The 27,951-nt window shown below is 34.8% G+C and overlaps 1 protein-coding gene across 1 annotated transcript; it reads left to right on the forward strand.

Moving 5' to 3' along the window:
• Positions 1-9,271: 9,271 nt before the first annotated feature.
• Positions 9,272-26,972, forward strand: LOC113079246 (B-cell receptor CD22-like). The gene is made up of 12 exons (XM_026251467.1): positions 9,272-9,401; positions 10,120-10,185; positions 12,268-12,609; positions 12,708-12,956; positions 13,294-13,551; positions 13,667-13,921; positions 18,966-19,220; positions 22,118-22,375; positions 22,474-22,567; positions 25,741-25,786; positions 26,225-26,269; positions 26,779-26,972. Exons 2-12 carry the CDS (start codon positions 10,128-10,130, stop codon positions 26,785-26,787), a joined length of 1,869 nt encoding a protein of 622 aa, XP_026107252.1. The 5' UTR covers positions 9,272-9,401; positions 10,120-10,127; the 3' UTR covers positions 26,788-26,972.
• The last annotated feature ends 979 nt before the right edge of the window (positions 26,973-27,951 follow it).

Here is a 27,951-nt window from a genome sequence, read left to right on the forward strand (position 1 = left end):
GATTACTTTTTTTTTTTTTTTTTTACGTAGAACTAACTATTAAAAACATGTCATACTATGTCAGAAATTCTGGGTTGCTTACTTTTCTTTTTCACTTAATTTATGTATGCAGTAAAGAAACTTAAACTCAGGCATTCAGGTCACTCTATAACAAATAGCTCAAACCACAATCAATGGCACACATGATTGCCTTTGCTGTGGTCTGTCTGTATGATATAATTCAGTCACCACAGCCCCATAAAACCTAAAGATAATAACTGAAGGGTCAAGATCCCAACTAAAGCAAACACTGACCACTATAATGGTGATATACAAATTGTGATTTTCTCGTTTGGTGATTCTGCTTCTTGACATCAGGTGTCTTCAATAATGGTCAATCATAACTCAATTAACTTCTTAATTATCTCATTAACTTCAACTCTGCTTCAGTGTTACTTTTAACACTGCTTCAGTGTTTATATGAGTCCACACTCAAGAGTGTTTAAATTAACACTGGGGATTTTGCTGTGCAGTGGTTGTCTTTTTATGTCTTTGCAGATGTTGAAAAGACACCCACTGAGGAGCCAGAATGAAATTTTTTGCTGTGTTCTGTGTTCACATTCATAAAACCTCCTTACAAGATTAAAAACTAGCTCAAAATGCACATGTTAGCACAAGAAGTCTCTGGACCAAGATCCCAACTAAACCAAACACTGATCACCACAATGGTGACTTCATATGAATCAAATATCCACATTTAAACCTCTGTTCATTCTCAATAAGAGCTTCTCTAGATGTCTGACAGAAATAAAGTCAATCTAATGATTCCATGTTTGTGGAGATGTTTGATCCTTCTCTGCTGAGATCAGAGATTTAATGTCTTTTATTTGCAGTTGATTTTAACACATGCTCAATCATCAGTTATTTCATTATTTCATAAAGATTATTTTATTGTCTTGTTTTTAGGACAAACACAGTGTCTGAGTCTAAACCCTATGCACCCTGAGAGTGTTGATTTGATCCAGAAACAGTATAAGTAGTATAAATAGTATAAATTATGCCTAAATGAACCCTAAATAATGTTGAAAATATTTCTACTGACCACTTTTGAACTAGTTTTTAATCTTGTAAGGAGGTTATGTGAACATCTAAATCGTATGTACAGAACATGTAAAAAACAACAACAACAACAACAACCTAAATCTAGATTATAAAATCATCAGACAGACTGAACATATCATACATCATATGGCTACTATCTGGATCACTATTCCACTGTCTGGGTCAAATCAAACATCCACACACTCTCTCTCTCACTCTCTCTCTCTCTCTTTCTCTCTCTCTCACATACACACACACACACACACCGGTTAACTGTCCTTGTAAGGTAATGTTTTGTATACTGTGCAAACTGTATTTTCTATCGCCGACTGAAGTCCCTATGAGTTGGTGTGGATTCAAGTTCCCACCAGTATAGAAAAAACCTGTACACACATACAACACTATCTTTCTCTTTTCTTCCACGATTCTGTTTGTTAATAGTAGCTGTTCATCACAAATGCTCAATCTGCACTTAATTATCTCGTTGATTTTAACACTGCTTCAGTGCTACTTTAATACACTTATAGAAGTGGGACCATGCATGCTCCGAGCAGTGTTAATTCAACACTCAGAATTTCAACAGAATGTTCAAAAGACCCATCAAAATAAAGTGTTACCAGGTTTTCAATGATTTTCGCAATTGCCACCAGGAGTCACTATAACCATTTTTATTTAGTCATCTTAAATAAACTTTAAAATTTAAAGTTTTCATTATTTCATACACCAGTTTACACCATCCTTGTTCCCTGTGGCACACCAACAGTACAAAGTTTTCAGGAAATGCTCAGCAAGAAAATGTGAGCTACAAAATCATACCACACATCTCATAATCCAAAAAAACAATCCAAATGAACCCTACCTACTCAATAAACTGGTTGTGAATTGTCTTCTTGTCATGATTAGTATGAGAACATGACAGAGGGTCAGGTAGGTCTGCCAAGGCGGGACTTTTTTTGTAAAATAGAAGAATATGAAGTCAGAAATCTGCTATGTAGGCAGAACAGCCGGATGACAACAGAACCAGACCATTTTCAACCAGTCATCAAAGGGTCATGAACTGAACTATGGACAAACACTGAACTACACATCTGGGATTTTGCACATCATAGAAGACAACTTCAGCATCCATTGTTTTTAACTGTTGGAGGAAACTGGTAGATGTTGAGCTTTTTGTTTCTTTCGGGGTTTATGCTGCCTTCCAGAGGTGGAGAGTCCAGGGGTCAGAAAGTAAAAGTCCTGCCATATATTTATTCCACCCATGAACCCAGCAGCTGATTTCACCAGAGGAGGAATCAAGTCATTCCTTTCAAGTCACAAACAAGTCTCAAGTTAAATCCCAAGTCCTCAAAGAGTAAAAGTCAATGAGATAATTAAGTGACTAATTAAATGATAATTCTGCATTAGTGTTTAACACCTGCTGTTAACAATCAACATCACTGAAGAAAAGAGAAACACAAGAACTACAATTGACTTTAAGCACAGCCTTGGATGAAATCAACTGGAAGAAAAAAGAAAAAAAAAAACTTCCACCATCATGGAGATCAGTGTTTGCTTTAGTTGGGCTCTTGACCCTTTTAACAATTCAAAGTAATTTGCTTTTAAACACTTGCATTTGTGTTACGTAGTAAACATTAACACATTGCTGAATTAAAAGCTTGAAGTAGAAAATTGAATTGCCCTTTTTTCATCTAAAACATTTTAATTAACTTCATGAAGGTGTCTCTCTTTGGTTTGTTAAGTTATGTTCAGCAATTACTGAACTACAAAAAAAGTCCTATTAAACAAATATTATTGTAATGCTTAAATATTGGGGGGGAAAAAATTGTACAGGCTCGGGATTTTAGACATGAGCACTTATCATATGATCCTCAACAGTGGTTACAATAATTATTCATGCTACAGTGCATGATGGGAGTTTTTACTATGGTGTTACCCAGCATGCACTTCAGCTTGAAGCGTTTTGTTGATTGTCACCATTGTTGAGATTCATATGCTGGGTCATGATGTCTGTGCGTCTTATTAGGAAAATATTTCAAAAATGTATATTTATTACATACTTTAGGAAATGTATACACAAGGTAGGTTATTTAAAAACTGAACATTTGTTAATAATAAATACATAAAATTGTTTTTGAAATAAACAGGCTGATGCCTAATAATTACTTCATCATGTAAAAGCAGCTAGTAACGGTTTTCTGCACAGCACTGATCGCACTGTTTTATAACAGCACATGTACTTTTACAGATAAATATCTAACATAAGAAACCAAAGGTCAAGAGCCCAACTGAAGCAAACACTGATCTCCATGATGGTGGCATAATTTTAACCAATAAAACATCAGCATCTGATCCTCTGTAACGCACAATAACAGCAGGTGTTCATCACCAATGCTCAATCATCATTTAATTAGTCTCTTAATTATCTCATTGACTTTAACTCTTTGAGGACTTGGGATTTGAGTTGAGACTAGTTTGTGACTTGAAAGGAATGACTTGATTCCTCCTCTGGTGAAATCAGCTGCTGAGTTCATGGGTGGAGCAAAAATGTGGCAGGACTTTTACTTTCTGACCCCTGGACTCTCCACCTCTGCTGCCTTCACAAGCTGTCTGAAATGTTAAATACAAATGTATTTACTGTCTGAAAATTAGTGCTGTCAATCGATTAAAAAAAATTAACTAATTAATCGCACATTTTTTTAAAATTAATCGCGATTAATCGCGATTAATCGCAATTAAAAGACTGAAACTTTTTGGATATGTAAATGTAAAATGTAAATAATTAATGCAAACTCAAGACAAATAAACTATTTAAATTCAAAATATGATTGTTTATTGGAATTTTTGTTTAACTTGTAACACAGATTTTCTCATGTAAACAACATACCTGCAATAAACCATCAATATCCTCCAAATTAACTTTTGGCTTGAAAGCCATATTTATTACAGAAATAAAAACACAGGCATGTAAGTATCATTTGAATTTCAAAACAATCAATGCCAATAAAAAACAAAAATGATTTCCATGTTGAATTCTAAGTGGACTGCAAAAAAATTCCAAAGTATAGTCATTGCCAGTGCTTTAAGTGGGCCGGTATGCACCGTTACAGAGTACTGCCACTTCCAAATATAGCTCTTGAGCGTACCGCCACCTCTCCGTGCGCCCAGAACGTGCTTGTAGCGTACCGGTACGCTCATTTGGACATCTGTTTTAATAGAGGTTTTAATCTTTTACCTGCACTGCCGATTTTCAGAGCGCCCTTCACAATGCAAGTTTCCTAATTCATCCCACCGAGAGCAGAAACTACATTACCCATTCACCCTTAAGTTATACAAGTGAATAGCGCATGTGTCGCTTTTCCCACTGTTAAGTGTCAACAACTCAACGTGGCCGGAGAAGGTGTGTGAAACTCGTTATGAGTGTACACAACGTTCGGTTAAAAATCAAATACAGTTAACAACAACACTTAATATGTTTTCTTGGCTTCATACTCTGAATACTGCAAGAACAAGACCAGAATCAGATGATTCGCTGACTGACACCTCACCAAATTCGGGACAGTCCCGAAATCTAAACTGTTGTCCCGACTCCCGAATCTGGCCCTAATTGTCCCGGAAATCTTGAGTATTAATTGTCTGATAAACATTTAAAAATGTCCGCGGAGGTTGAGTCGTCCTGCAGCCCCCGCTGGCTGCTCATTGGCTGCAGCATCTTTTTTATAAGTTCTAAAACAATACCGTAGACGGCAAGGCACAAATTTAGATATTCATTTATCTAATTAATCTATAGCCTATGCACAAAGACAATATGATATTTTTGTCCCCTTTTTGTTTTAAATCTTGATGAAGAGAGAGAGCGCAAGTTGCTGCAGCTGCGAGGACAGTGATGCACGCGCACAGGAGAGATTGACAGTTCGCGGCACTGTGTACAAAAAATACTCCGCTACACAATTATTTCGTTATTTTCGTGTAAGCTTATTAACGTTAGCGTTACAGAAAGGTCTGATTTACGCACTGTTACAACAGTCATTGTTTTTTTGTTTTTTAAACAATGACATTTGAGATCATGATTTTAATGTTGCTGTTTCTTGTGGCAGGCTAAATGAAGAGTAATGTTTCTTGTGGCAGACTGAAGAGTAATCCGGCAGAGTTTTATACTGAAACTTTCCGTCTAAAAGTCCTTCCTTGGTCTTATCCATATTTCTTTGCACGTTGAACACACATAGGCCACAACTGGAAATAAAAAAAACTGCAACCGCGTTAATTGCGTTATTTTTTTTAACGCGTTAAATATTTCAAATTAATCGAATGCGTTAACGCGCTAATTTTGACAGCACTACTGAAAATACAAGTTTGGCATGTTCAATTGCTATAACAGACCAACGGTGAATCAACACTAAATAACACTTCACTCATAATCAAAGATTAGACACTGGACGAAACAAGTGAATCAGATGTTTACTTCACCACGTAAATTACTCTTACAATTAGAGCAACTAGAGAAAAAACATCACGGGCAAGAGTCCAACTAAATCAAACACTGATCGCTATTTTAAATAATTAAAACTTACTTCAAATTAAATAATGAATTGGACTAATATAACTGAGGTGTCTTCATTGATTGGATAGCTATAATCTTAGGCTGAATGTCTTAAAAACCTGCTACTACTTGTTCTGCTATTAACCATCAAAAGTCAGGACACAGTATGGCTTTAATTTTAAAAGGATCTCTGTTTCTGCTTTATTTTTGTATACATTCATGCTTTTAGTAATTAATATGAAAATACAGTTAGCTACAAGTCATCCCATTTGAATATATTTAACAAAATCTTTTAGGTCTTAATGCATGTTTATTTTTTTAGGAGTTGCTCTGCTGTGACAGATGTTGACTCTGTCTTATTACTGCAACAAGTAACTTGGTAATGTTATCTTAATATTGCACATCTATGGAAACACTGAATTATAGCACACACACTTTGGAAGTGATAGGTGCCCTTAATTAATAAATTAAATGTATACATCATCTAATACTGAATAAATAAGATTTCCATTGATGCATGGTTATTATGATTGGTCAATATTTGGCAGAGATACAACTATTTGAAAATCTAGAATATGAGGGTGCAGAAAAATCTAAATACTGAGAAAACCGCCTTTAAGTTGTCCAAAAATTAATTCTTAACGATGTACATTCCCACATATAAATGTGTAATGTTCTGGGAATGTTTTCAGTGTCAAGTTTAATTTTAGTTCCAAGAATGTTCTATTAAAAAGGTGTGATAATATTCTCTAAAAACTTTCTAAAAATGTATATTGATAACATTGTTACAACATGATCCTCTAACATTCTAATGAAGCTTCCCATTACACTAGATGTGGACTGACATTGCTCAGATGTCAGATGTTGGTTGAAAGTTTAAACACAACCTTTGTTTGATGTCAAACTCCAGCGTAAATATATCCAAAAACAGTATTACCAACTTCACTTATTATAAACAAGATTGACTTTATTTCTGTCATAAATGTAGAAAAGTTCTTATTGAGATTAACAGAGGGTTTGATGATTTACTGAAAATAATAGCTTAGTTTGATGTCACCATTATGGGGATCAGTACTTAGGCAGTATGACTCTTTTCAATGTAACTTTTTGCTTAACTGGTGTCACTATATTTGTTACGCCACAAACAGTCAGATAACATTGCCAGCAGGTGACATTGTATACTTGCTGGTGTCAAAAATGTAATCATGTAATGAACTGATTAACTACTTTTATCTGGAGTCTAATATCTGCTAATAAATGAATATTAGTTACTATGGAAAATGTGTTGCAATATAATCCTGCAGATTTATATCCTATGTATTTGTGTCTCTTTTTAAAATACATTGTTCATGAACCACATAATATATAGACACACAGAGACCTCAATAATTAGTGTACGAATCTCAACAATGGTGAAATGCTTCATACCACAACGCATTCCAGGAGCAATTGATGAGTTTTGTATGATGTACCCATAATGCACTGCAGCAAAAAAACTTAACATGTTACAACACACGTGCTGACGTTTTGTCAGCAAAAAATCAGTATCATTTAGCCATGCGTTCATTTGCTGTTTTATCATAACAAATATTATAGTTAAAAAACAACACTGACAAGTCAAGTGTCGAAATACACAACTAAAGCCAACACTTAACACCATTATGGTGACATCAAACCAAACTATTACTTTTAAACAGACATCAACATCAACATCTACACTTCTGCTTAAATCTAAATTAGAATGGTAGGTCATAATGTTCTAAAAATGTTATTAATAAACATTTTTAGATTGTTTTTAGAGAACGCTCTGGCAACAAAGATGAAACTACCCACTAAAAACTTTGTTAGAACAACCCATGGTATATATTAAAACACTTACAAAACATATTCATGGAACATGATTTTTACATATGATCCTAATGATTTTTGGCATAAAACGTAAACCAATGATTTGACACATATAATGTTTTTTTTTTTTAGGCTATTACTAGAAATACACCCCAGCAACTTAAGGCTGGTTGGGTGGTCTAGGGTCACATTGCAGTGATTACCTCTTGGATGGGTGTCTACCACAGGCAACTGGATTGCCGAGGACCTTAAATCAGATAAAATTAGATTGAACATTTTTATGACATACATAACACCTGTTCACAAAGACAGGTAAGTAACACTTTCTTTGTGCATCTACTAAATTACAGGGCCATCTGAAGATGAAGGTATCACAGAAGGCAGAAACACATGCAGTCTTGAGTTAAAGTATTTCACATTTTCTATGTACACATTCGTCTGTGAAAACAACAATATGAAAATAGCTAATATAATTTTGCTATTGAAACTGAAGCTTTGGAAAGTTATATATTTTAGAATGAAACAAAAACTGAAATAAGAGGGAAACAACTGCCAAATTAAGATATAAAAAATCAAAGCAGACACTATAAAGAAAATAATTTACAATCCAATGGAAATGCAAAATAAAGTGTTTAAGGGAAATTGTATAACTAAATATGTATTATTTTTCCCCCGAAGGTTATTTTAACAGTTCGGAATCGTGCCACTCTAATATACACTGGAATACTCAGGTAGGTATCCTACTCACAATTAGGAAAAGAATCCACAAAACAACAATTTAACCTCAATTCAAAGCACACTTAAAAAACAGAATACAACGTTCAATGTTCACATAAAATATTGTTATGGACCAGTTCTGAAAACTGTGAAACATAGTATCAGTTTGTATAGCATGAACACTCAGTCAATCAAATATGTGAGTGCTTAAAGGCTCAGTTTGGTCTATTGTGTCTTATGATGTATAAAAAGAACTCTTAATATGATACATTTGCAACAGTTATTACAACCTTTAGATGAATTTGCATCCAACATTATTCACTAAACACTTATTTAAACATTTGCCATCACAAAATCAGTATCTTACATCACAGACAATTTGAATACCACACAAAATATATTATATATGTTTATTTCATGGTTCATATAATACATTGCCTCAATAAAACTCATCGATCCCTTTGCGAAACAAGAGGGCTAATGTGATGCTATCCATTTGTGATGCAGTTGAAAATTAAGTCAACTTTTTACAGCAGGTATTTATTAACTTCCAAATTAGATTAAGGTTTTATTTTGGTTATTTTTTTCACTCACATAGCTTTTCCAGAGCTTTCTGCAAAACATCTCGCCCCCTTTTCTCTAACTTTTTTTTTCGTTTAGGGCAGAGCTATCGTCTACGGTTACTTCTTTCATCAACAGAAAACAATATAACCAATATTCCCAAAATATTCCCAAAATATTCCCAAAATAAGTTGTGTTCGTATTTTTAAACTTTACTGTTAAAAGTTTAAACACATATTTTAAATTGTTAAAACTGTTTATTACCATTATAATTATTTTTTATCAATATTTTGTTAGTTTACTGCATTCGTTATTTTATTAATTGTATTATTATTATTATTATTATTATTATAGTAGTCCACAATGGCAACATAAAATGAGAACACTATCTGCTTAAAAGATCCTTCTTAACAATTCAACGTAATAAATTGCATCTGTGCTTGAATATAACCCAGAGAAGGCTTACTGTGACCTGATGTTCTGCCACACACACACACACACAGTCACACACACATACACACACACACACACACACACACACGAAGACACGCACACTGAGGTCCTGGCAAAAGTGGACGTGAATACTGTAGGTGAAGAATTCATCCAGTGTTACAATTACGCAGCCTATTTTTGGGGAATTTTGAGGAGCACTAAGAAAGTGAGTTCTTCTTCTTCTTCTTTTTTGTTACATTTTCAATAGTATTATTTTTGTTTGATAGTTACATTTGCTATACAAAGTTATATATTATAAGTGTATACGAAGGTGCTGTGGCATCTGTTGTAATGGTTAATTCTATTCTAGATTCTTCTTCTTCCCAAACGGGAATCTTATTGCAGTCCTATGAATGGTACATAGAAAATGGATGAAAACTAGCAAATTTTTGATGCTACTTAACAGTAAACTGATCAAATTTGTGGTGTCTAGAGGCAACTCTATAGTGCCACCACCAGTTCAAATATTAATTTTTCTTTTGGTTATAACTATTGAACCCTAGAGAAAAATCCATTACCGTTATCACCAAATGTACTGTATTTAATTTTTTTTCACTGCTCCTTTTTTATGTTTGCTAAAATTTAAAACATAATTGGCTGAGATGATCACTGGACCGAGCCACACAGTAATCACTTGACATGATTTTTATGTTCTTATTTATATAAAAATTATGATAATGGGAGGTGAACAAATTTGACCCAAAATTTGATTTGATACAAAATGTTGATCACTTCATCAATAACATTTGTACGAAATAAAATAAATAAATAAATAATAATAATAATAATAAAGTCTATGATATGGCCCCTTTAAATCTGTTAAGACATAGATATATATATTTTAATTGTAGGTGCAGTAACTGTTTGTTTATTGGTTGTTTTAGGTGTTGCTATGATGATGTCAATCGGTATGGCTTCTCTTCCTCTGATCTTTCTGCTCATTTTTTACGGTGAGCCACTGCTGTTACAGAGACACTTTGCTCTATATTTACTTTTCAGTGTAGTTATTTAAATTTCATTATTTGTGAAGCATCCATCATTGCAAATATCTAATTTCTGCTCTTTTTCAACACTTATCTTCTTATTTTCTTCAGTAGAAATAGTTCAGCACTTGTAGAAGTGTCTGAGTTTATGTTATCTTTTACAGGTCTTTATAGTCCTGCAAAACTCCAGATTCACTATCTGGCTAATAATTGAACCGCAAACCAACACTGTCCCCTACTGGAGCATTTTTGTTTCTTTCAACATTTTGTTTTGTGGAAGCCTACAGCATTATGTAGAAATGTATTTAAAGCCAATACTCCAAAACAAAGTTCAAGACCAAGACCATTCAAGAGCAAAATTAAACACTAATCACCATAATGGTAACTTCAATAAAATATAAAAACACAAACCCCTGTAAATTCTCAATAAGAACTGACAAAAATAAAGTCAGTCTGGTAGTAAAGGGAGAAGTTGGTAATGCTGTTTGTGGAGTTGTTTAATCATCCCCTGCTGTTTTATTTTAGTTGATTTAATCTAAGGCTGTGGCTGAAGTCAGTTGTAGTTCTTGTGTCTCTTTTTTTTTTTTAGTAATTCTCCTTATTAACAGCAGTGGGTTTTATATTCACGTTTAGTTTGGAAGATTTCAGGCTGAAGCAAGTGGCTGGGATTATACTTGGTTTTGTCACCATGATCATTTATGCCACATCTGGATGCATTTTACAAAAGCTGACTTCAAAATTTCAAAAGTCAAGAGACCAACTAAAGCAAACACTGACCACTTTAATGGTGACAAAAAAATATAGATTTTCTCGTCTTTGTTGATTCTGCTTGTTAACATCAAGTCTTGTCAATAATGGTCAATAATCACTTAAGTAATCACTTAATTATCTCATTAACTTTAACTCTGCTTCAGTGTTAATTTAACGCTCCTATTTTAACACTTTCACATTCTTGAGTGTGGTCTCACATGTACTCCCACCAGATTTAACTCTCTGTTTTTTGCTGTGGGTAGACACAATCAAAGTGATAATAATGACATCTCCTTTTATACAGAATTCTGTAGACGAGAAGTCTGCATACATTTTTTATTTATTTTTTAGCCATATTGACATGCATATTTATTTGAACGAAATAAGTTTTTAATAGTAGTTTTTTTTTTTTTTTTTTTTTTTTTTTTTATATCAGTGATGCAGAGCACATTAGTAAGGCCGCTGTATGCAGAGCGGTAAAAAAATAAATAAAATAAATATGAGTGTGTCTCTCTTATGCTCTTTCTGAATTTTTTTGTTTTTTTTTCCTGGCACAAATGCATCAAAAAGGAGTTTCACTGGACCCTCCTGACAGTGGTGTAGAAATCATTTAAATGAGGCTAATCTGATAAATGACATTCACTTGATAACACCTTGCTGTGACCTCTTGAAGTAACCCAACAATTATTATTTTCTTCAGGATTTCCTGTGTGGTTGGATGCATTGATGACACACATATTCCCACCATCACAACTTTTTGAAAATAAAACGAATTAGCCTACTGTATGGAATGGAAGCATGCAGAAGCAAGAATCGTGCAAAATGTGATTGTGATTTTGCACAGCTTGTCAGAGAACAATGGCTCTGTGTAGTAAATGCTGATCCACGTGAAAGCACGCACGTGTAGAGATGCACATTAAATATTGTGCGATATTTATTGTGCATCCCTAGAATATTTTATTTTGTGAGAAGAGCATTAGATTATGTGGAAAAATCTTATGTGTATTGAAATAGACACTGAATTATTTTTAATATGTGAAATGTTTGTAAAGCCTTTGAGCCTACATCCATGAACTTCTCATAGACATGATGCACACGCCAAACTCAGTGACATCCTACTTAGAGATTACTGAACTAAATAATTTCAGTTTTTCTGAAACCGAAAACTCAGAAGTTAATCTCAGGGTAAGTCAACTCAGAGTTCAAGCTTAAACTCAAGAGTTGGTTGAACTCCTTATTGAAACGGGCCCCTGGTGTTACTCACAAAACATTTGCATTATTATTATGTCTGTGTTTCAGAGGTTTCTAGTGCTGATTGGGGTGTGAGTTATAGTAATTCACAGATCTGTGCACTAAAGAACTCATCAGTGACAATCTACTGCGCTTATACATACCCTACTGGACATCAGATCAAGAAAGTGTTCTGGGCCAAAAACTCTGTAAAAGTTGGTGAAGAGTATACAAATCTGTCTGAGGACCCTGAATACAGTCAGAGGCTTCAGTATCTGGGAGATAAACAGAATAACTGTACCATCAGACTGAGTCATGTGACACAGAAGGATTCACAAAATTACTATTTCAGATTCATAACCGAATTGGATAAATGGATTGGTAAACCAGGAGTGTCTCTTACTGTCACAGGTGACTTTGATGAAGTTTCACTCTTCTTCTGTGCATTTTGTTGAATAATATTCAGTGCATGAAAGTAGCATTAGATAAAATGTGTGTGTTGTGTTCAGATCTTCAGGTGGAGTCTCCTGAGACAGTGAAAGAGGGTCATAATGTCAGTCTGACATGTAAAAGCAGCTGTGATCTGACTGACAGAGCAACATTCATTTGGTTCAGAAACTCACAGCCATTAACTGAGAGAAGAGACAGAAACAATCAACTCCTGCTGCAGTCAGTCAGAAGAGAGGATGCAGGCAGATACAGCTGTGGTGTACAGGGACACAATCTTACATCACCAGTAGTGGAGCTAAATGTTACATGTACTGTATGTCTGAATATTGATCACAGTAAAAAATGCCAGATGATATTGACAGCATAAACTCCTCATTATGAAATAAAGTAATCAAAACTGATATTCAAATAATGCAGTAACAACAATAATAACAAAAAGTGTCTAGAAAATTGCCTGGCTTTTTTTACACTAACCTACCAATGTCTGACTGAGTCAGATAAAATGAAAAATAAAATTAATAAATTTTGATTATAGGAGCAATAGTGTGGACATCTTCACGTCTCAGCTCAGACATGCATTTATAAATAATAATAATAATATTAATAATAAAGTTTTTGTAAGTTTTTATTTTATTTTTTATTTAGTTGAACCCAGTAGCGTCTCAGTGTCCATCATCAGTCCATCTGGTGAAATAGTGGAGGGAGATTCAGTGACTCTGATCTGCAGCAGTGATTCAAACCCTCCTCCAGAAATGAGCTGGTTTAAAGAAGGAATGTTTGTAGGATCTGGAAGAATCTACAGCATCTCAAAGATCAGCTCTGATAACAGTGGAGAATACAAGTGCAAGTCCAATAATGAACATGGAGAGAAAGACTCTGAAGCTGTGACTTTAAATGTCATGTGTGAGTTAATGATAATTTAACTGGTTGTAACAACACATCATATAAACATTTTTTTTTTTTTTTTATCTCAAATGATTTCTGCCTGTGATTTATATCTATGATTTTCCTGTTTTAGACCCTCCTAGGAATGTCTCAGTGTCCATCAGTCCATCTGGTGAAATAGTGGAGGGAGATTCAGTGACTCTGAGCTGCAGCAGTGATTCAAATCCTCCTGCAGAAATCAGCTGGTTTAAAGGAGGAAGAATATTAGGATCTGGAAGAACCTACAGCATCTCAAAGATCAGCTCTGATCACAGTGGAGAATACAAGTGCAAGTCCAGCAACAAACATGGAGAGAAATACTCTGATGCTGTGATGCTGAATGTGACGTGTAAGTGAACACTGCTACACTGTAAAAATTTGTGCAGTTAAATAACAGTCATTTACTGGCAGCAGGGTTGCCCGTAAGCAGGGATGTAGTGGAGGCTAAACGCACGTAAACGCAGTTTACGCACCTCCCAAAATTCGGAAATAGCGTTTACTCACCTCCAAAGTGCGTTTATTCACCTCTAAATTGAGTTTATCCACCTCTAAATACAGTTCCTATGACATTTTAAATTAAACGCGCAGTATGGAATTTTTGGCCACCAGGGGTCACTCAATCAAAATAATAACATAAGACGTACTTTGATGACGTCGGGAAAGAGCGTAAGGCTCATGGGAGTTGTTGTTCATTGGAACACGCACTCTGTCGCTCCCTATCATTCCTCACTCATTCTAACTTAGTATTTTGACAATCACGTCTTTTCGAACTGAGAGACGGTTTCAACGGCAACAACATAAACAAACGTTACTGCGCATGAGCGCTTTTGTGGACCTAACTTAACTTCTGGTAGACTTCCAAATAGAATCAATAACATCAGCCAAGTCCCTCTAGAGTAGATATTTTTTGATAACAAACAAAATGTTTGCTGCGTGGATCAGGCGGACTTAAAATAGAGGTTTCTCCAGTAACAGCTGTAAACGAAGCAGAGCTGGTACGCTCACACGCTATCAGGCATATAACATGCAAGTCTTCCTTCAGAAATACAACAATATAAAAACACCTGTGCCTCACTTTGATATTTAAACATATAAATGTAAGGAATTATTATTATGAAAAGTGCAGTAAGTAACGTTACTCATGTTTATTCATTGAAGCCTTTTTGAAAAAAGATCAGTTTTAAAATTGTGGCGAGTCTCCAAAAATAAATAAATGTATGGGAAACACACCCCGCAGCACAAACACCTAAGCCCAACTTCAGTCTACTCATCACCTTAACTTTAACTGCGTTTGTAGAAGGCACCGCAGCCAGACCGATATACACGACCGTGCGCCAGATGAAACCGTCTATATGAATTATGAGACCCCTATCAAATCAATATTCCATCAAACTAGTAGTAATATATGTTAAAAACACGACCGCCTTTCGTTAATAATTATAATTACGTTATACTATGATATCGAACAAGTTAGAGAACTGCATTTGAAGCTACTTTATTCAGCTAGATATAGAACAAATGTAGATTTACATGAGAGCTAGTCCATCTGCGTTTTACACAAGACATCATCGTTTCACAAAATATACGGATAGATATATGTAGACATAAAAGTATATGTAAAGTAAATGTAAAAGTAAATGTATATGTAGATATAAAGAAACGTGCCGTGTCTTCTCATTAAACTATAATTTTCTCCGGATTTGAAAGTTCGTGGAAACTGTCGGGATGATGTAAGTACACAACTAAAAAATATATATAACATAGATATAGTGATTTCTGCTATTTTTAAAGCAGAAATATTACATATTGCGCCTTTAAGCTTATGTCGTTTTAGTTTTATATTGTTCATTATTAGTTTCATAGGTTGTTTGTTGTTAAAGATGAAGTCTTTCATATTGCGCTGCTACTCGTCAGTGTTGACCAATTGCTTGCGGTGTTGCCAGTAGTGTGGGAAGTTCGGATCATTTTACTGACTCTGATCTTTGAGTCTCGAATCTCGAATCTTTTCTCTTCCCGTCTCTATGGGACTGACAGGAAGAATAAAAGACTCGGACCTCACCTGTCGATTCAGAACCCATATGTTGTGTAATGCGCATGTGCGGTCAACACAAAATGAACGAATCACTCTCTGAGACAACTCGATAGTCCTGAGTCATATTAAAGGTTCGTTCAAAATTAACGAAACGCAACAGACTGCATCAAGATTCAAAAATGGATATCCGGCAATTAATAATAATAATAATAACGTTTGTTATTTTGAATAGAAATCATCACTCATACAGCAGCTATTCATCTCATCTCCTGTTTATTTGTCTTCGTATTCATACAATATTCACGATCCGCCAGGGCTATAGTCCAATGGTGCGCACATTTGAAGAGATAATAATTTTATGACATGTTTGTAAAATATTTCGTCATACAGAATAACATTTCTATTCATTTTACACTTATTTATGCTATCTGAAGAGCTCAAACAGCTAACAGAGCTAACGATTACTCTCCTCTTATTGATTTGCGTCGTCTATGACATCAGTGCGATATCATTAGTTTGTAAAGCTGTCAATCATCTCATGTGAACCACGTAATTAATTACAGTTTATTACTGTTAAATTATATCTTAAATCTTTTACCCTTTAAACCCCACAACAAAATCCTCAGTTTTAAATTAACACTTATAATGTGTACACACAGAGGTGGAGAGTCCAGGGGTCAGAAAGTAAAAGTCCTGCCACATTTTTGCTCCACCCATGAACTCAGCAGCTGATTTCACCAGAGGAGGAAACAAGTCATTCCTTTCAAGTCACAAACTAGTCTCAACTCAAATCCCAAGTCCTCAAAGAGTTAAAGTCAATGAGATAATTAAGAGACTAATTAAATGATGATTGTGCATTGGTGATGAACACCTGCTGTTATTGGGCGTTACAGAGGATCAGATGCTGATGTTTTATTGGTTAAAATTATGCCACCATCATGGAGATCAGTGTTTGCTTCAGTTGGGCTCTTGACCTTTGGTTTCTTATGTTAGATATTTCTCTGTAAAAGTACATGTGCTGTTATAAAACAGTGTGATCAGTGCTGTGCAGAAAACCGTTACTAGCCGGTTTTACATGATGAAGTAATTATTAGGCATCAGCCTGTTTATTTCCAAAACAATTTTATGTATTTATTATTAACAAATGTTCAGTTTTTAAATAACCTACCTTGTGGAACCGTTAGTTTAATCACTATAATGAATACATTTCCTAATGTATGTAATAAATATACATTTTTCGAAATCTTTTCCTAATAAGACGCACAGACATCATGACCCAGCATATGAATCTCAACAATGGTGACAATCAACAAAACGCTTCAAGCTGAAGTGCATGCTGGGTAACACCATAGTAAAAACTCTGATTATGCACTGTAGCATGAATAATTATTGTAACCACTGTTGAGGATCATATGATAAGTGCTCATGTCTAAAATCCCGAGCCTGTACAATTTTTTCCCCCAATATTTAAGCATTACAATAATATTTGTTTAATAGGACTTTTTTGTAGTTCAGTAATTGCTGAACATAATTTAACAAACCAAAGAGAGACACCTTCATGAAGTTAATTAAAATGTTTTAGATGAAAAAAGGGCAATTAAATTTTCTACTTCAAGCTTTTAATTCAGCAATGTGTTAATGTTTACTACGTAACACAACCGCAAGTGTTTAAAAGCAAATTACTTTGAATTATTAAAAGGGTCAAGAGCCCAACTAAAGCAAACACTGATCTCCATGATGGTGGCATAATTTTAACCAATAAAACATCAGCATCTGATCCTCTGTAACGCCCAATAACAGCAGGTGTTCATCACCAATGCACAATCATCATTTAATTAGTCTCTTAATTATCTCATTGACTTTAACTCTTTGAGGACTTGGGATTTGAGTTGAGACTAGTTTGTGACTTGGAAGGAATGACTTGTTTCCTCCTCTGGTGAAATCAGCTGCTGAGTTCATGGGTGGAGCAAAAATGTGGCAGGACTTTTACTTTCTGACCCCTGGACTCTCCACCTCTGTGTACACACTACAGAGTGTTAGAGTAACACTGAATCAGTGAAGTTAATGAGATAATTCTGTGATTAATTGATGATTGAGCATTAGTGATGAACACCTGCTATTAACAAACAGAAACATTGACAGAAACATACTTCATTCTGGGAATGATTGAACTGAAGAAAAGAGAAACAAGACACACAAGAACTTCAACTGACTTCAGCCACAGCCTTAGATGAAATCAACTGAAGTTTTGAACAACTCAACAAACAGCTTTACCAGCTTCACTCATTACTAACCAGACTGACTTGACTTCTGTCAGATCAGAAATCAAAATATCTTATTAGTTTTAGTAGCCTTGTTTTGTGATGTTCAGAACTTTCTGAACGAATATGTTTATTTATTTTGTGGATTGTCATCTTGGTGACTCGTAGGCTAATACTTGACTCATTTCAACAAATTATTTTTTTTTAATGAGTGATATTTTCTTAACAGTCTTTTGTGTCTCAGTATTCTTTCTTTTGCTCTAGAATTAATATTCAGAGAAGGACGATAGGATTAGGTTAGAAGTCAGAGTATGGTTGGACTTATCAATCTATAACCAGTAATAGCAAATAATGTTTTTTAATGCTGATTGCTTTTTTTTTTTTTGCTATAGCAAGTTCTAAGACATATTGTTACAACAGTCCAAAAAAAAAAAAAAACAGCGTTGAAAAATCATGGTTGAAGAGCCCAACTAAAGTGAACACTGATCTCCATCATGGTAGTGTAAAAAAAGAACACCTAAACCCCTGTAACTCACAATAAGATCTTCTGTAGACATCCGACAGAAATAAAGTCAATCTGGTCAGTAATGTGAATCTGGTGAAGCTGTTTTAGGAGTTGTTTAAACAAATTTTGAGAGATTTGATATATTTATTTTTATTTCAGTTGATTTCATCTAAGGCTGTAGCTGAATTCAGTTGTAGATCTGGTGTTTCTCTTTCCTTCAGTGCTCTCTGAGCCCTTTGTCACTTTAATCAGACTGAATAAGCTGAATAAGCTTACAAACCTCAGTGGTTGCACTCACCTACTGCCATTCACCTTGCGCTACTTTATTCAACTTTATTTTTATTTTTTATTTTTACATGCCCTTATTTGTATAGTTGTATTTTAGATTTTAGATTTTATCTGTATCTATCTGTATTTTTAGGCTGTACTGCTATTGTTATCTGTATGTACCATGAGTCTGAGAGTAACGCAATTTCAATTCTCTGTATGTATGTATTGTACATGTTAAAGAATTGACAATAATAGCAGACTTGACTTCACTAGTTACATTATGTTTTATCACTGTTAATAAAACATTTAATTCTTTCTATTTTAGATGCTCCAAGAAATGCAGTGGTGTCCATCAGTCCATCTGGTGAAATAGTGGAGGGAGATTCAGTGACTCTGAGCTGCAGCAGTGATTCAAACCCTCCTGCAGAAATCAGCTGGTTTAAAGGAGAAATGTTTGTAGGATCTGAAAGAAACTACAACATGTCAAAGATCAGTTCTGATCACAGTGGAGAATACAAGTGCAAATCGAGAAATAAACATGGAGAGAAAAACTCTGACGTTGTGATTTTAAATATCATGTGTGAGTTAATGATGGTTTAACTCAAATTATTATTCATCCATGTTTCATTATTAACAAGTTCAACCAGTCTCGCCCACTGAAAGCTCAGCGGATTATGTGTAAATTATAAAAATATCCCTGGCAGAGTGGGGCACAAGTTTCAGTAAAATAATGTTTCAGCCCAGTCACATTTTATTTGTTGTGACACTTGTGGACTAGTGTTGTCACGATACCAAAATTATTGTTTTGATACGATACCTAGTCAATAATTGCGATTTCGATTTCGATACTTTTCCGATACTTTTCCTAAAAAGGGAAAATACACTCAAATATCATTGCTGTGCTTTATTTTAAAACCGGGACAAAATTCTAATCATATAACACACTAATAAATGAATATATGAACATAAGATATATTAAACATTTGAACAAAATATGAAATGTCAAAATATAAAAAATAAAATAGAGCAATGACATTCAAGGTAAAGAAAGAATAAATTTAGCAGCATTATCTCAGCTATCATACGAAACATACGAGTAATAAATGTATCTTGATTCTGAACTTTTAATAAAAATATGAACAGCGATTATATTAAAAATGTTTCTGAAGTCAGAAGATTAAATGTCAAAAGATATATAATATCAATTTAAGCAATGGCATTCAAAAAAAAAAAAAAAAATTAGCAGCAATATCTCAGATATTGTAACTTATTCTGTCAGTTGTGCAAGCTTTTCTTTCAGAGGAGAAAACTCAGCCAGTGAGCCTTAATGAGCCTCATCTTTAGTGAGCGTCATCTTTTTCTACCAGTCGTGGCCCGGCGGCCAGAGTATCACTCATGCTCGCACATGCAGCCTAGTGATGCGCGGTTCGTTTTTTTTCCAACCCACGGGTCCCGCTTTTATTAAATTATTTGGCCCGCCCCAGCCCGCAAATAAAGTAACATTTCTTTACCCACCCAGACCCGCGCATCGGGGACATCATGGGAGATACGTTGCTACTAGAGTCATATTTCTTGTTCACTGCAGTTCCTCCCTCCACAGCAGCGCATGCGCTGCTCGTGAACAGCTCAGTGAACTGTTCCATCCTGTCAAAGAGTTACTCAAGATGTGACGGAGCATGTGATTTGTTGAATGTAGTGAACGAATCCGCCCTTCACTGAACAAGATGGAGAGATCTTCTCATTCGTGAATGAGTTGAATGAACTGATACATCTCATTCGTGAATGAAATGAATGAGTATACAGGGTCAGTGAGCCAAGCATGTAAATCTCGATCAGCAATCAGCAGATACAAAGCGCAGTTATAGGTGCTGTGCAGATACGCTCATATTTAGCATATAGAACATAACTCCACGTTTAATCCCTGATTAATGTGAATATTATATTTGAACTGTCTGACCAAACAAATCACTGTAGTGCTTTTTTGCTGCTTGCATGAGGAGAAAAAACACAGACGTCCATAGGGAGGCACTGGAACCGTGCGTTGCACACACCAACATGAAATACGTCTCTTACAAATCTGGAACACAGTCATTCTTTGAAGTATCGATACTAATAAATTTAGGAATCGTGACATTGTTAATTTCCAAGAATCGCGATACTTTTGAAGTATCGAAGCACCGTGCAACACTATTGTGGACAGCACTGAACACGCACTTTGCCCATCACTATTTTAAGTATATTAATATTCTAAACTTTAACTTTTACAGGCTGTACAACAATGGGCTTGTAACTTGTCCTGCTTTTTCTGCAGAAAGCTGAACTTTATCAATGTGTATACATTTTATCAATCATTTGTGTGTGGGTGAGAGACTGTGAGCCACATGATGGTTGTCAAAGGCCAGGTGTGGCTCATGAGGCATAGATTCCCAACTGCTGGTTTAACTGCACAGCAAAATCCCCAGTTAATTTAACACTCTGAGTGTGGACACATTTAAACACTGAAGCAGTGTTGAAAGTAAAATAAAAAAAAAGACAAAAAAAAGTGATCCAGCATTTTTGCCATAATATGACATGTTTTTAAAAGTTAGTTCTACATAAAGAGAGAATTCTTTAGTCCAGACACACAGACATCATGAATCAGCATGAGCATTCACAACAACGGTGACCATCAAAAAGCATGTTGTAGCCAATAAAAATTCATCCATGGCTCCCATCATGCATTGCTGCATGAATAAATTATGAGCTGTCTTTTTAACTTTTTATTCTATATTTTATTTTCTCTGTTTTTATGTGAATTTTTAGTATCTAGTTTTGTGATGTTCCGAGTAGATCTGTTTATCTGAATATGCTGTTTGTCACCGTTGTTGAGATTAATATGCAGATTTTTGTTATCTGTGTGTTCCTAAAATTAAAACTCTTTAATAAAAAATAAAAACATCAGAATCACAAGAGATGCCTACAAAATGTATAGAAAATAGAGATTATTTCATTGTGTAATCAATGCTGTTACAATCAGTAATGATCAATGAGAAGAGACTGTAAATGAGTTCAGTGATTAAGATCAAGCAACGGTTATTTTTAAACATAATTATCACCACCTGATGATTTTTGCTCTTGGCTTGACACACACATTTGAAAATTAAGAAGTTACAAGCCAAGATCCCAACTAAAGCAAACACTGACCACTATAATGGTGACACACAAATTGTGATTTTCTCGTTTGGTGATTCTGCTTGTTAACATCAGGTGTCTTCAATAATGGTCAATCATAACTCAATTAACTTCTTAATTATCTCATTAACTTCTACTCTGCTTCAGTGTTACTTTTAACACTGCTTCAGTGTTTATATGAGTCCACACTCAGAGTGTTAAATTAACACTGGGGATTTTGCTGTGTGGTTGTGACGACACATCATCATCTTTGCTCAATTTTTATTTTTTTTTATTGTAAATGACATATATAATTTTTCTGTTTAGATCCTCCCAGGAACGTTTCAGTGTCCATAAATGGATCTGGTGTAATAGTGGAGGGAGAGTCAGTGACTCTGATCTGTAGCAGTGATTCAAACCCACCTGCTCTGGACTTCAGCTGGTTTAAAGGAAGAATGATTGTAGGATCTGGAAGAATCTACAACATCTCAAAGATCAGCTCTGATCACAGTGGAGAATACAAGTGCAAGTCCAGAAATAAACATGGAGAGAAATACTCTGATGCTCTGACTTTATGTGTTATGTGTGAGTTTTACTACACCTGGTTACTTTTTTGTCAGTAAATTTTGTCTTAATCTAGTCTTAACTACCAAATTATGTTTTTTTTTTCTTCTGTATTTCAGCAGTCAGATGGGTTTTGTGGTTTAAAGCATTTGGTGTTGGTGTGGCTGTTGGTGGGGTTGCTTTTGGACTTGGAGGAGCATCAGTGTACACTTGGTAAGCCACCAATTTCAAACAAGTATAGGTCTCTGCAGGAAAGTAATGGGAGTTAATAGATCAAGGTGTTTATACACCATGATACCTGATTGGTTGATGTAATAGTGACGTTAGGTTTAAGGGTGGGGTTGGGTAAGGGCGATCATTAAGATTGCATGATTCAGAAACACCCAGCAGTTTGAAAACACCCACATGGTGATAAACACCCAATTTTGCTCTGCAGAGACCTAAGTCTCATTTCAAAGGTTATTTAGGGGCCAACCCCCAAGGGGTTTAGCCCCTATTGTTTCTGTAGGATTTATTCTTCTTCTTCTTAGCCAATGGGAATCTATAGCAGCCCTATGAAGGGAACATAGGGAAATGATGAAATTTGGTACACTTGTAGTCATGGCCAAGAATAGTGATCTGACCAACTTTGGGGTCTCTAGACCAAACTTTATAGTGCCACCAGCAGTTCAAATATTCAACATTTAAATTGTTTTAAGTTTTGAACCTTTAATTGTACAAAAATAAAAATTAGTACACCTGATCACACTTTTCATGGAGATAACATTCAATACCTTTCATTAAGTCTCTACCCATTACAGTAGCAGCCATTTTGAGAAGTACATTTTTCATTTTTTTTGCTACTCCTTCAAATTTGGCCTAATTGTTCCCAAAATTTTCTCACATAATCTTCGGACCAAGACACATAGAAATGACTGAATATAATTTTTGCACCTACTGGTCTAAAAAAAGTTATGAGGATTTGAAGTTAACAGTGGACAACCTGAAATTGGTTCATAGGCTTATCTCGGCCAAACTTTCATAAATCGACACAAAACTTGGTACACTTCATAAACACCATGATCTGAGGGTACATGCCAAAGTTGGGAACAGGACCACATTTGGGTGTTGAGACACCAGAAATTCACATTTTTGCTTATAACTTCTGAACAATCAGTCAGAAAATTATGACCTTGATGTCTATGGATTTTTTGGATCATTCCAAATCTGTGGAAGTCAATATTGTCAGAATCAACTGAATCACCTGTCTGCTATCTTTTGAACCACTGGACAAATCTGCACAAACATTGGTAGGTATCATCTACACCAGTGGTTTTCAAACTTGTCCCTGGGGACCCACAGCTCTTCACATTTTGCGTGTCTCCCAAGCTTACCCACCTTATTCAGATCATCAGCTCATTAGTAAAGAGCTCCATTGACTCAAATGAGTGTGTCAGATAAGGGAGACATGCAAAATGTGCAGAACAGTGGGTTCCGAGGAACAGGATTGAAAACCACTGATCTACACCATATGCAGGAAGTACCCCAGAAGTTTAAAGACAAGAGATATAACGATTCTTGCAAAACACCTTATATTTATAAATTTAACAAATAATATGAAGCTAACACCATACACTATATTGAGTGAAAAAAGTTCACCAAACTACATATGTGATGATCTATTAATCATCAACAAACAATATCTAACCACATGCGCTTTTGCTGTTTTTGCTATAATAAAGATTACAGCAGTCAAAGAACAACACTGACAAGTCAAGTGCCAAATTGCACAACTAAAGCCTAAAACTAAAACACTTACCACCATTATGGTGACATCAAACCAAACCATTACTCTTAAGCAGACATCAACATCCAAACCTCTGCTTAAATCTGAATTAGAATTGTAGGGGATAATGTTCTAATAATGTTATTATTAAACATTTTAGAATGTTTTAGAGAACGTTATCCTATCTTTTGAGAGAACGTTCTGGGAACAAAAATAAAACTACGCTCTAAAAAACATTTTCAGAACAATCATGGTAATGTTCTAAGAAAATTTTTAGAATAAAAAAAATTCTAGCTGGGATGCCGAACATGATGAGTTCTCATTTGTAATTTTCCAACATGGTGTCTGTTCACTATATCGTATTGAATGAAAAACTTATTTTTCGCTACTCCTCCTACAAATCATAATAAATTATTTTCAAATTTTGATCAGATAATTTTCAGACCGAGTCACACATAAATGACTGAAAAGATTTTTGATATTCACTTCCATTCTCGACATATACCTCTCGGTAGAGGTGGATAGTCCAAGTTTCAGAAAGTAAAAGGCCTGCCATATGTTTATTCCACCCCTGAACTCAGCTAATTTTACCAGAGGAGAAATCAAGTAATTCCTTCCAAGTCACAATCAATCATCAAGTTAAATCCCAAGTCCTCAAAGTATTAACATTAATAAAATAATTAAGTGACTAATTAAATGAAGATTGTGCATTAGTGATAAAGACCTGCTGTTACCAATCAACATCACTGAAGAAAAGAGATACATAAGAACTACAACTGACTTTAAGTCAGTTAATTGGAAGAAAAAAAAAAAACTTTGTCGCCATAATTGTGGTCAGTATTTGCTCCAGTTGGCCTCTTGAGCATTTTAACAGTTTTGACAATTTTGCTTCCAAACCAATGCACTACTGTTTAACAGCAAACATTGTGCATTGCTGAAGCAAATCTTGAACTAGGAATCATCTTATGCATTTGATGATTGTATGATCTTATTTTGAATTTCTTTATTCTTAAAAAAAAAAAAAGAGTGCTATCTCATTATTTCATATGATCCTCAACAGTGATGTGTATTATGTGAGTTTTTCATTTATTGCAACATTAAGCATTTTGTTGATTTTCACCATTGTAGAGATTCATATGCTGGTTATTGATATCTTTGTGTGTCTAAAAGTGTGAATGTGTGTATATTAGAGCAGTACTTTTTTCGCGTGCAGTAATTTGACTGGAGCACACTTGTGCGCAATCATAAACCACTCTTTCAGCCATGAGGAGCACAAACATATTCGATCCATTCTTCAGCAATTGCACAATTAATGGCGAATTAATGATCTATAAAAATAAACATCCAAGTCTTAAAGCATGTTTTCTACTGTGTCTTTGTTTCTGTATCTGTATTACTTGGCAACTACTTTGTCGCAATCACAGCTGTTTTTGAGAAACTACCTTGTTTGGTGAAAGACTTATATTTGTATTAATATGTTTTCTTTTATGAAACTTTGCTACATCTATGGAATAACCAATTAATAAAGCAATAAATCAAACAAACCCAGGCTTTTTGGGGCTTTATTGCTTTAATATATTTTTATGTCAATGTGCCGATTTTTGCATTTTTCTTCTTACAGCCTTACTAAAAGGATGAACAGAAGATCTGCAATGAAGGACTCTGGGGTGAGATGATGACAGTTATACAAAGTTTTTTTCCATTTCCCAATCTACAGAGTGGTAAAGTAACACTGAAGCAGTTGAAATTATTTAGATAATTATGTGATTAATTGTTGATTGAACTCTGGATCCTTCAGTGATTCTGCTTGTTAAGAGCAGGTTTTCATTACCAGTGATTATTGAAGGGGTGCTCTGGTCTTGACTTTGGGGGCTTTCACACTGGCATTTTCTGTGTGCGTTTCCGATTACGTAAGGTGGCTGCAAACGCACCTGGGTTTGATACAACTATTGAGTGTGAAAGCACACCAACGTTACGGGCGGCGCCGGGAACAATCACGCTTGTGCTCGGACCACAGCAAATGAGCCCAGTGTAAAAGCTCTCTAAATTTCTGGTCAGTTCACCAGCAGACAATTAGATTTTAAACATCTCTTTCTGTCTTGCAGAACTCCGATCCCAGTGAAGACTTTAACCTGTGCAACGCATATGATGTAAGTGAGATATCATTTAAGATGTACCCTGATCTCAATGTGAACATAAATAAAGCTGGTTGTAATTCTAAATGTAAGAATCCATGCATGCCAGTTTAAATCTGATCGCTCAAAGTACATCAAGGAGTTGGTTTGAGATCATTTCCAGATGGTCAACTGTAAATTGATCTGGCTGTTGAATGTCAATTGTATTCTGCAAAAAATAGGGGAAAAAAAAGTGGGCATTTTTAATGTAATATTTTAAAAGTTTGTCCTTTGAAACACTTTACCTTTTTCCAAAACTTTGCATTTCCAGGCCCACAAAACCCTGTTGTCAGTTAAATGGAGATTTTTTTTTTTTTTTTTTTAAAGTTAATAAATTGATTGCAGACTTCGGTGTTAAACTCATTTGTTATTGACTTTTTATTATTATTATTATTATCATTATTATAAATTTTAAACTACTGTCTGGAATTATATTTGTACAGATAGCATGGACTTTATGAACAGGATGCTGTTTATCTCCACAGGAGCTGTAATCCATCCTTACCATTGTATCACCTCCAGGACAACATTTAATCATTTGATCTAGAAGGGGGAAAAAATCAAATTTAATTTGGACACCAAATGTGTGTTATGCCTTTAAATACACATACACGGGCATTTTCTGTCTTGCTTCTAAATAAAATAAGAAAACATCTATAAATATATTATTTTTTTATTATTTTTCTTAGAGAGTGATTCTTAGAAACATTATGTTCATAAATAATGTGTGAAAATATTACATATGACTTAAAATTTCTAACAAAATGTAATACAATTTAATTGTGTGATAAACTAAACTAATAATTCAAGATATATCTAAAATATGGTCAATTGACGTTGTTGTAATTCTAATGATACTTACATTTTTATATTTAATTATTTTATTTTGTTATCCATTATTGTTATTAGTAGAATCATTTTTCATGTATTGTTTTCCACTGCTCGCCAGACTTGTAAGTAACACATTTTTTTTTTTTTTTTTTTTATCTCTCAAGTTCTCAGCAGAGGATGATTAAACAGCTCCACAAACAGCAGCACCAGCTTCACTTATTAATTACCAGGGCTGTGTTTCGCATACAGCGACATAACTCACTGATACTGACCACCATAGTACGATGTATTGTCAGTGAAACAGATAAGCTAGTTGTTTCCCAAACATAGTTGCACCTTCATCATTTGAGCTACATTAATCAGACAATTTACGGACGTTGTTAGTGACATCACATGCATGTGGTGGAGTAATAACTAACCATCAATACGTTTTTTGTTCTAAAAATGATCTAAGAACATTTCCATGGATTGTTCTACCAATGTTTTTAACAGGTAGTTTTATTTCTGTTCCCAGAACGTTCTCTCAAAACATAGGATAACATTCTCTATAAACTTTCTAAAAATGTTTATTGTTAACAATATTAGAACATCATCACCCTAACATTCTAATTAAGATTTAATCAGATGTTGATGTCTGCTTAAAAGTAATAGTTTGGTTTGATGTCACCATAATGATGGAAAGTGTTGTCTTTAGTTGTGCAATTTGACACTTGACTTGTCAGTGTTGTTCTTTAGCTGCTGTGATCTTTATTAGAGCAAAAACAGCAAGAAAACATGTGGTTGGGTGATTCCGGTTGCTTGCTAATTAGAGGTCCCCTTCTTTGTGA

Source organism: Carassius auratus, unplaced genomic scaffold (assembly GCF_003368295.1).
Source record: "Carassius auratus strain Wakin unplaced genomic scaffold, ASM336829v1 scaf_tig00027515, whole genome shotgun sequence".
NCBI classification, from domain to species: domain Eukaryota; kingdom Metazoa; phylum Chordata; class Actinopteri; order Cypriniformes; family Cyprinidae; genus Carassius; species Carassius auratus.

Coding starts and splice junctions, on each gene's coding strand:
- LOC113079246 (XM_026251467.1), top strand. CDS start 10,128: ATGATGATGTCAATCGGTATGGCTTCTCTTCCTCTGATCTTTCTGCTC. Junction 13,552..13,666: donor TGTGACTTTAAATGTCATGT/GTGAGTTAATGA, acceptor TTCCTGTTTTAG/ACCCTCCTAGGAATGTCTCA. Junction 13,922..18,965: donor TGTGATGCTGAATGTGACGT/GTAAGTGAACAC, acceptor TTTCTATTTTAG/ATGCTCCAAGAAATGCAGTG.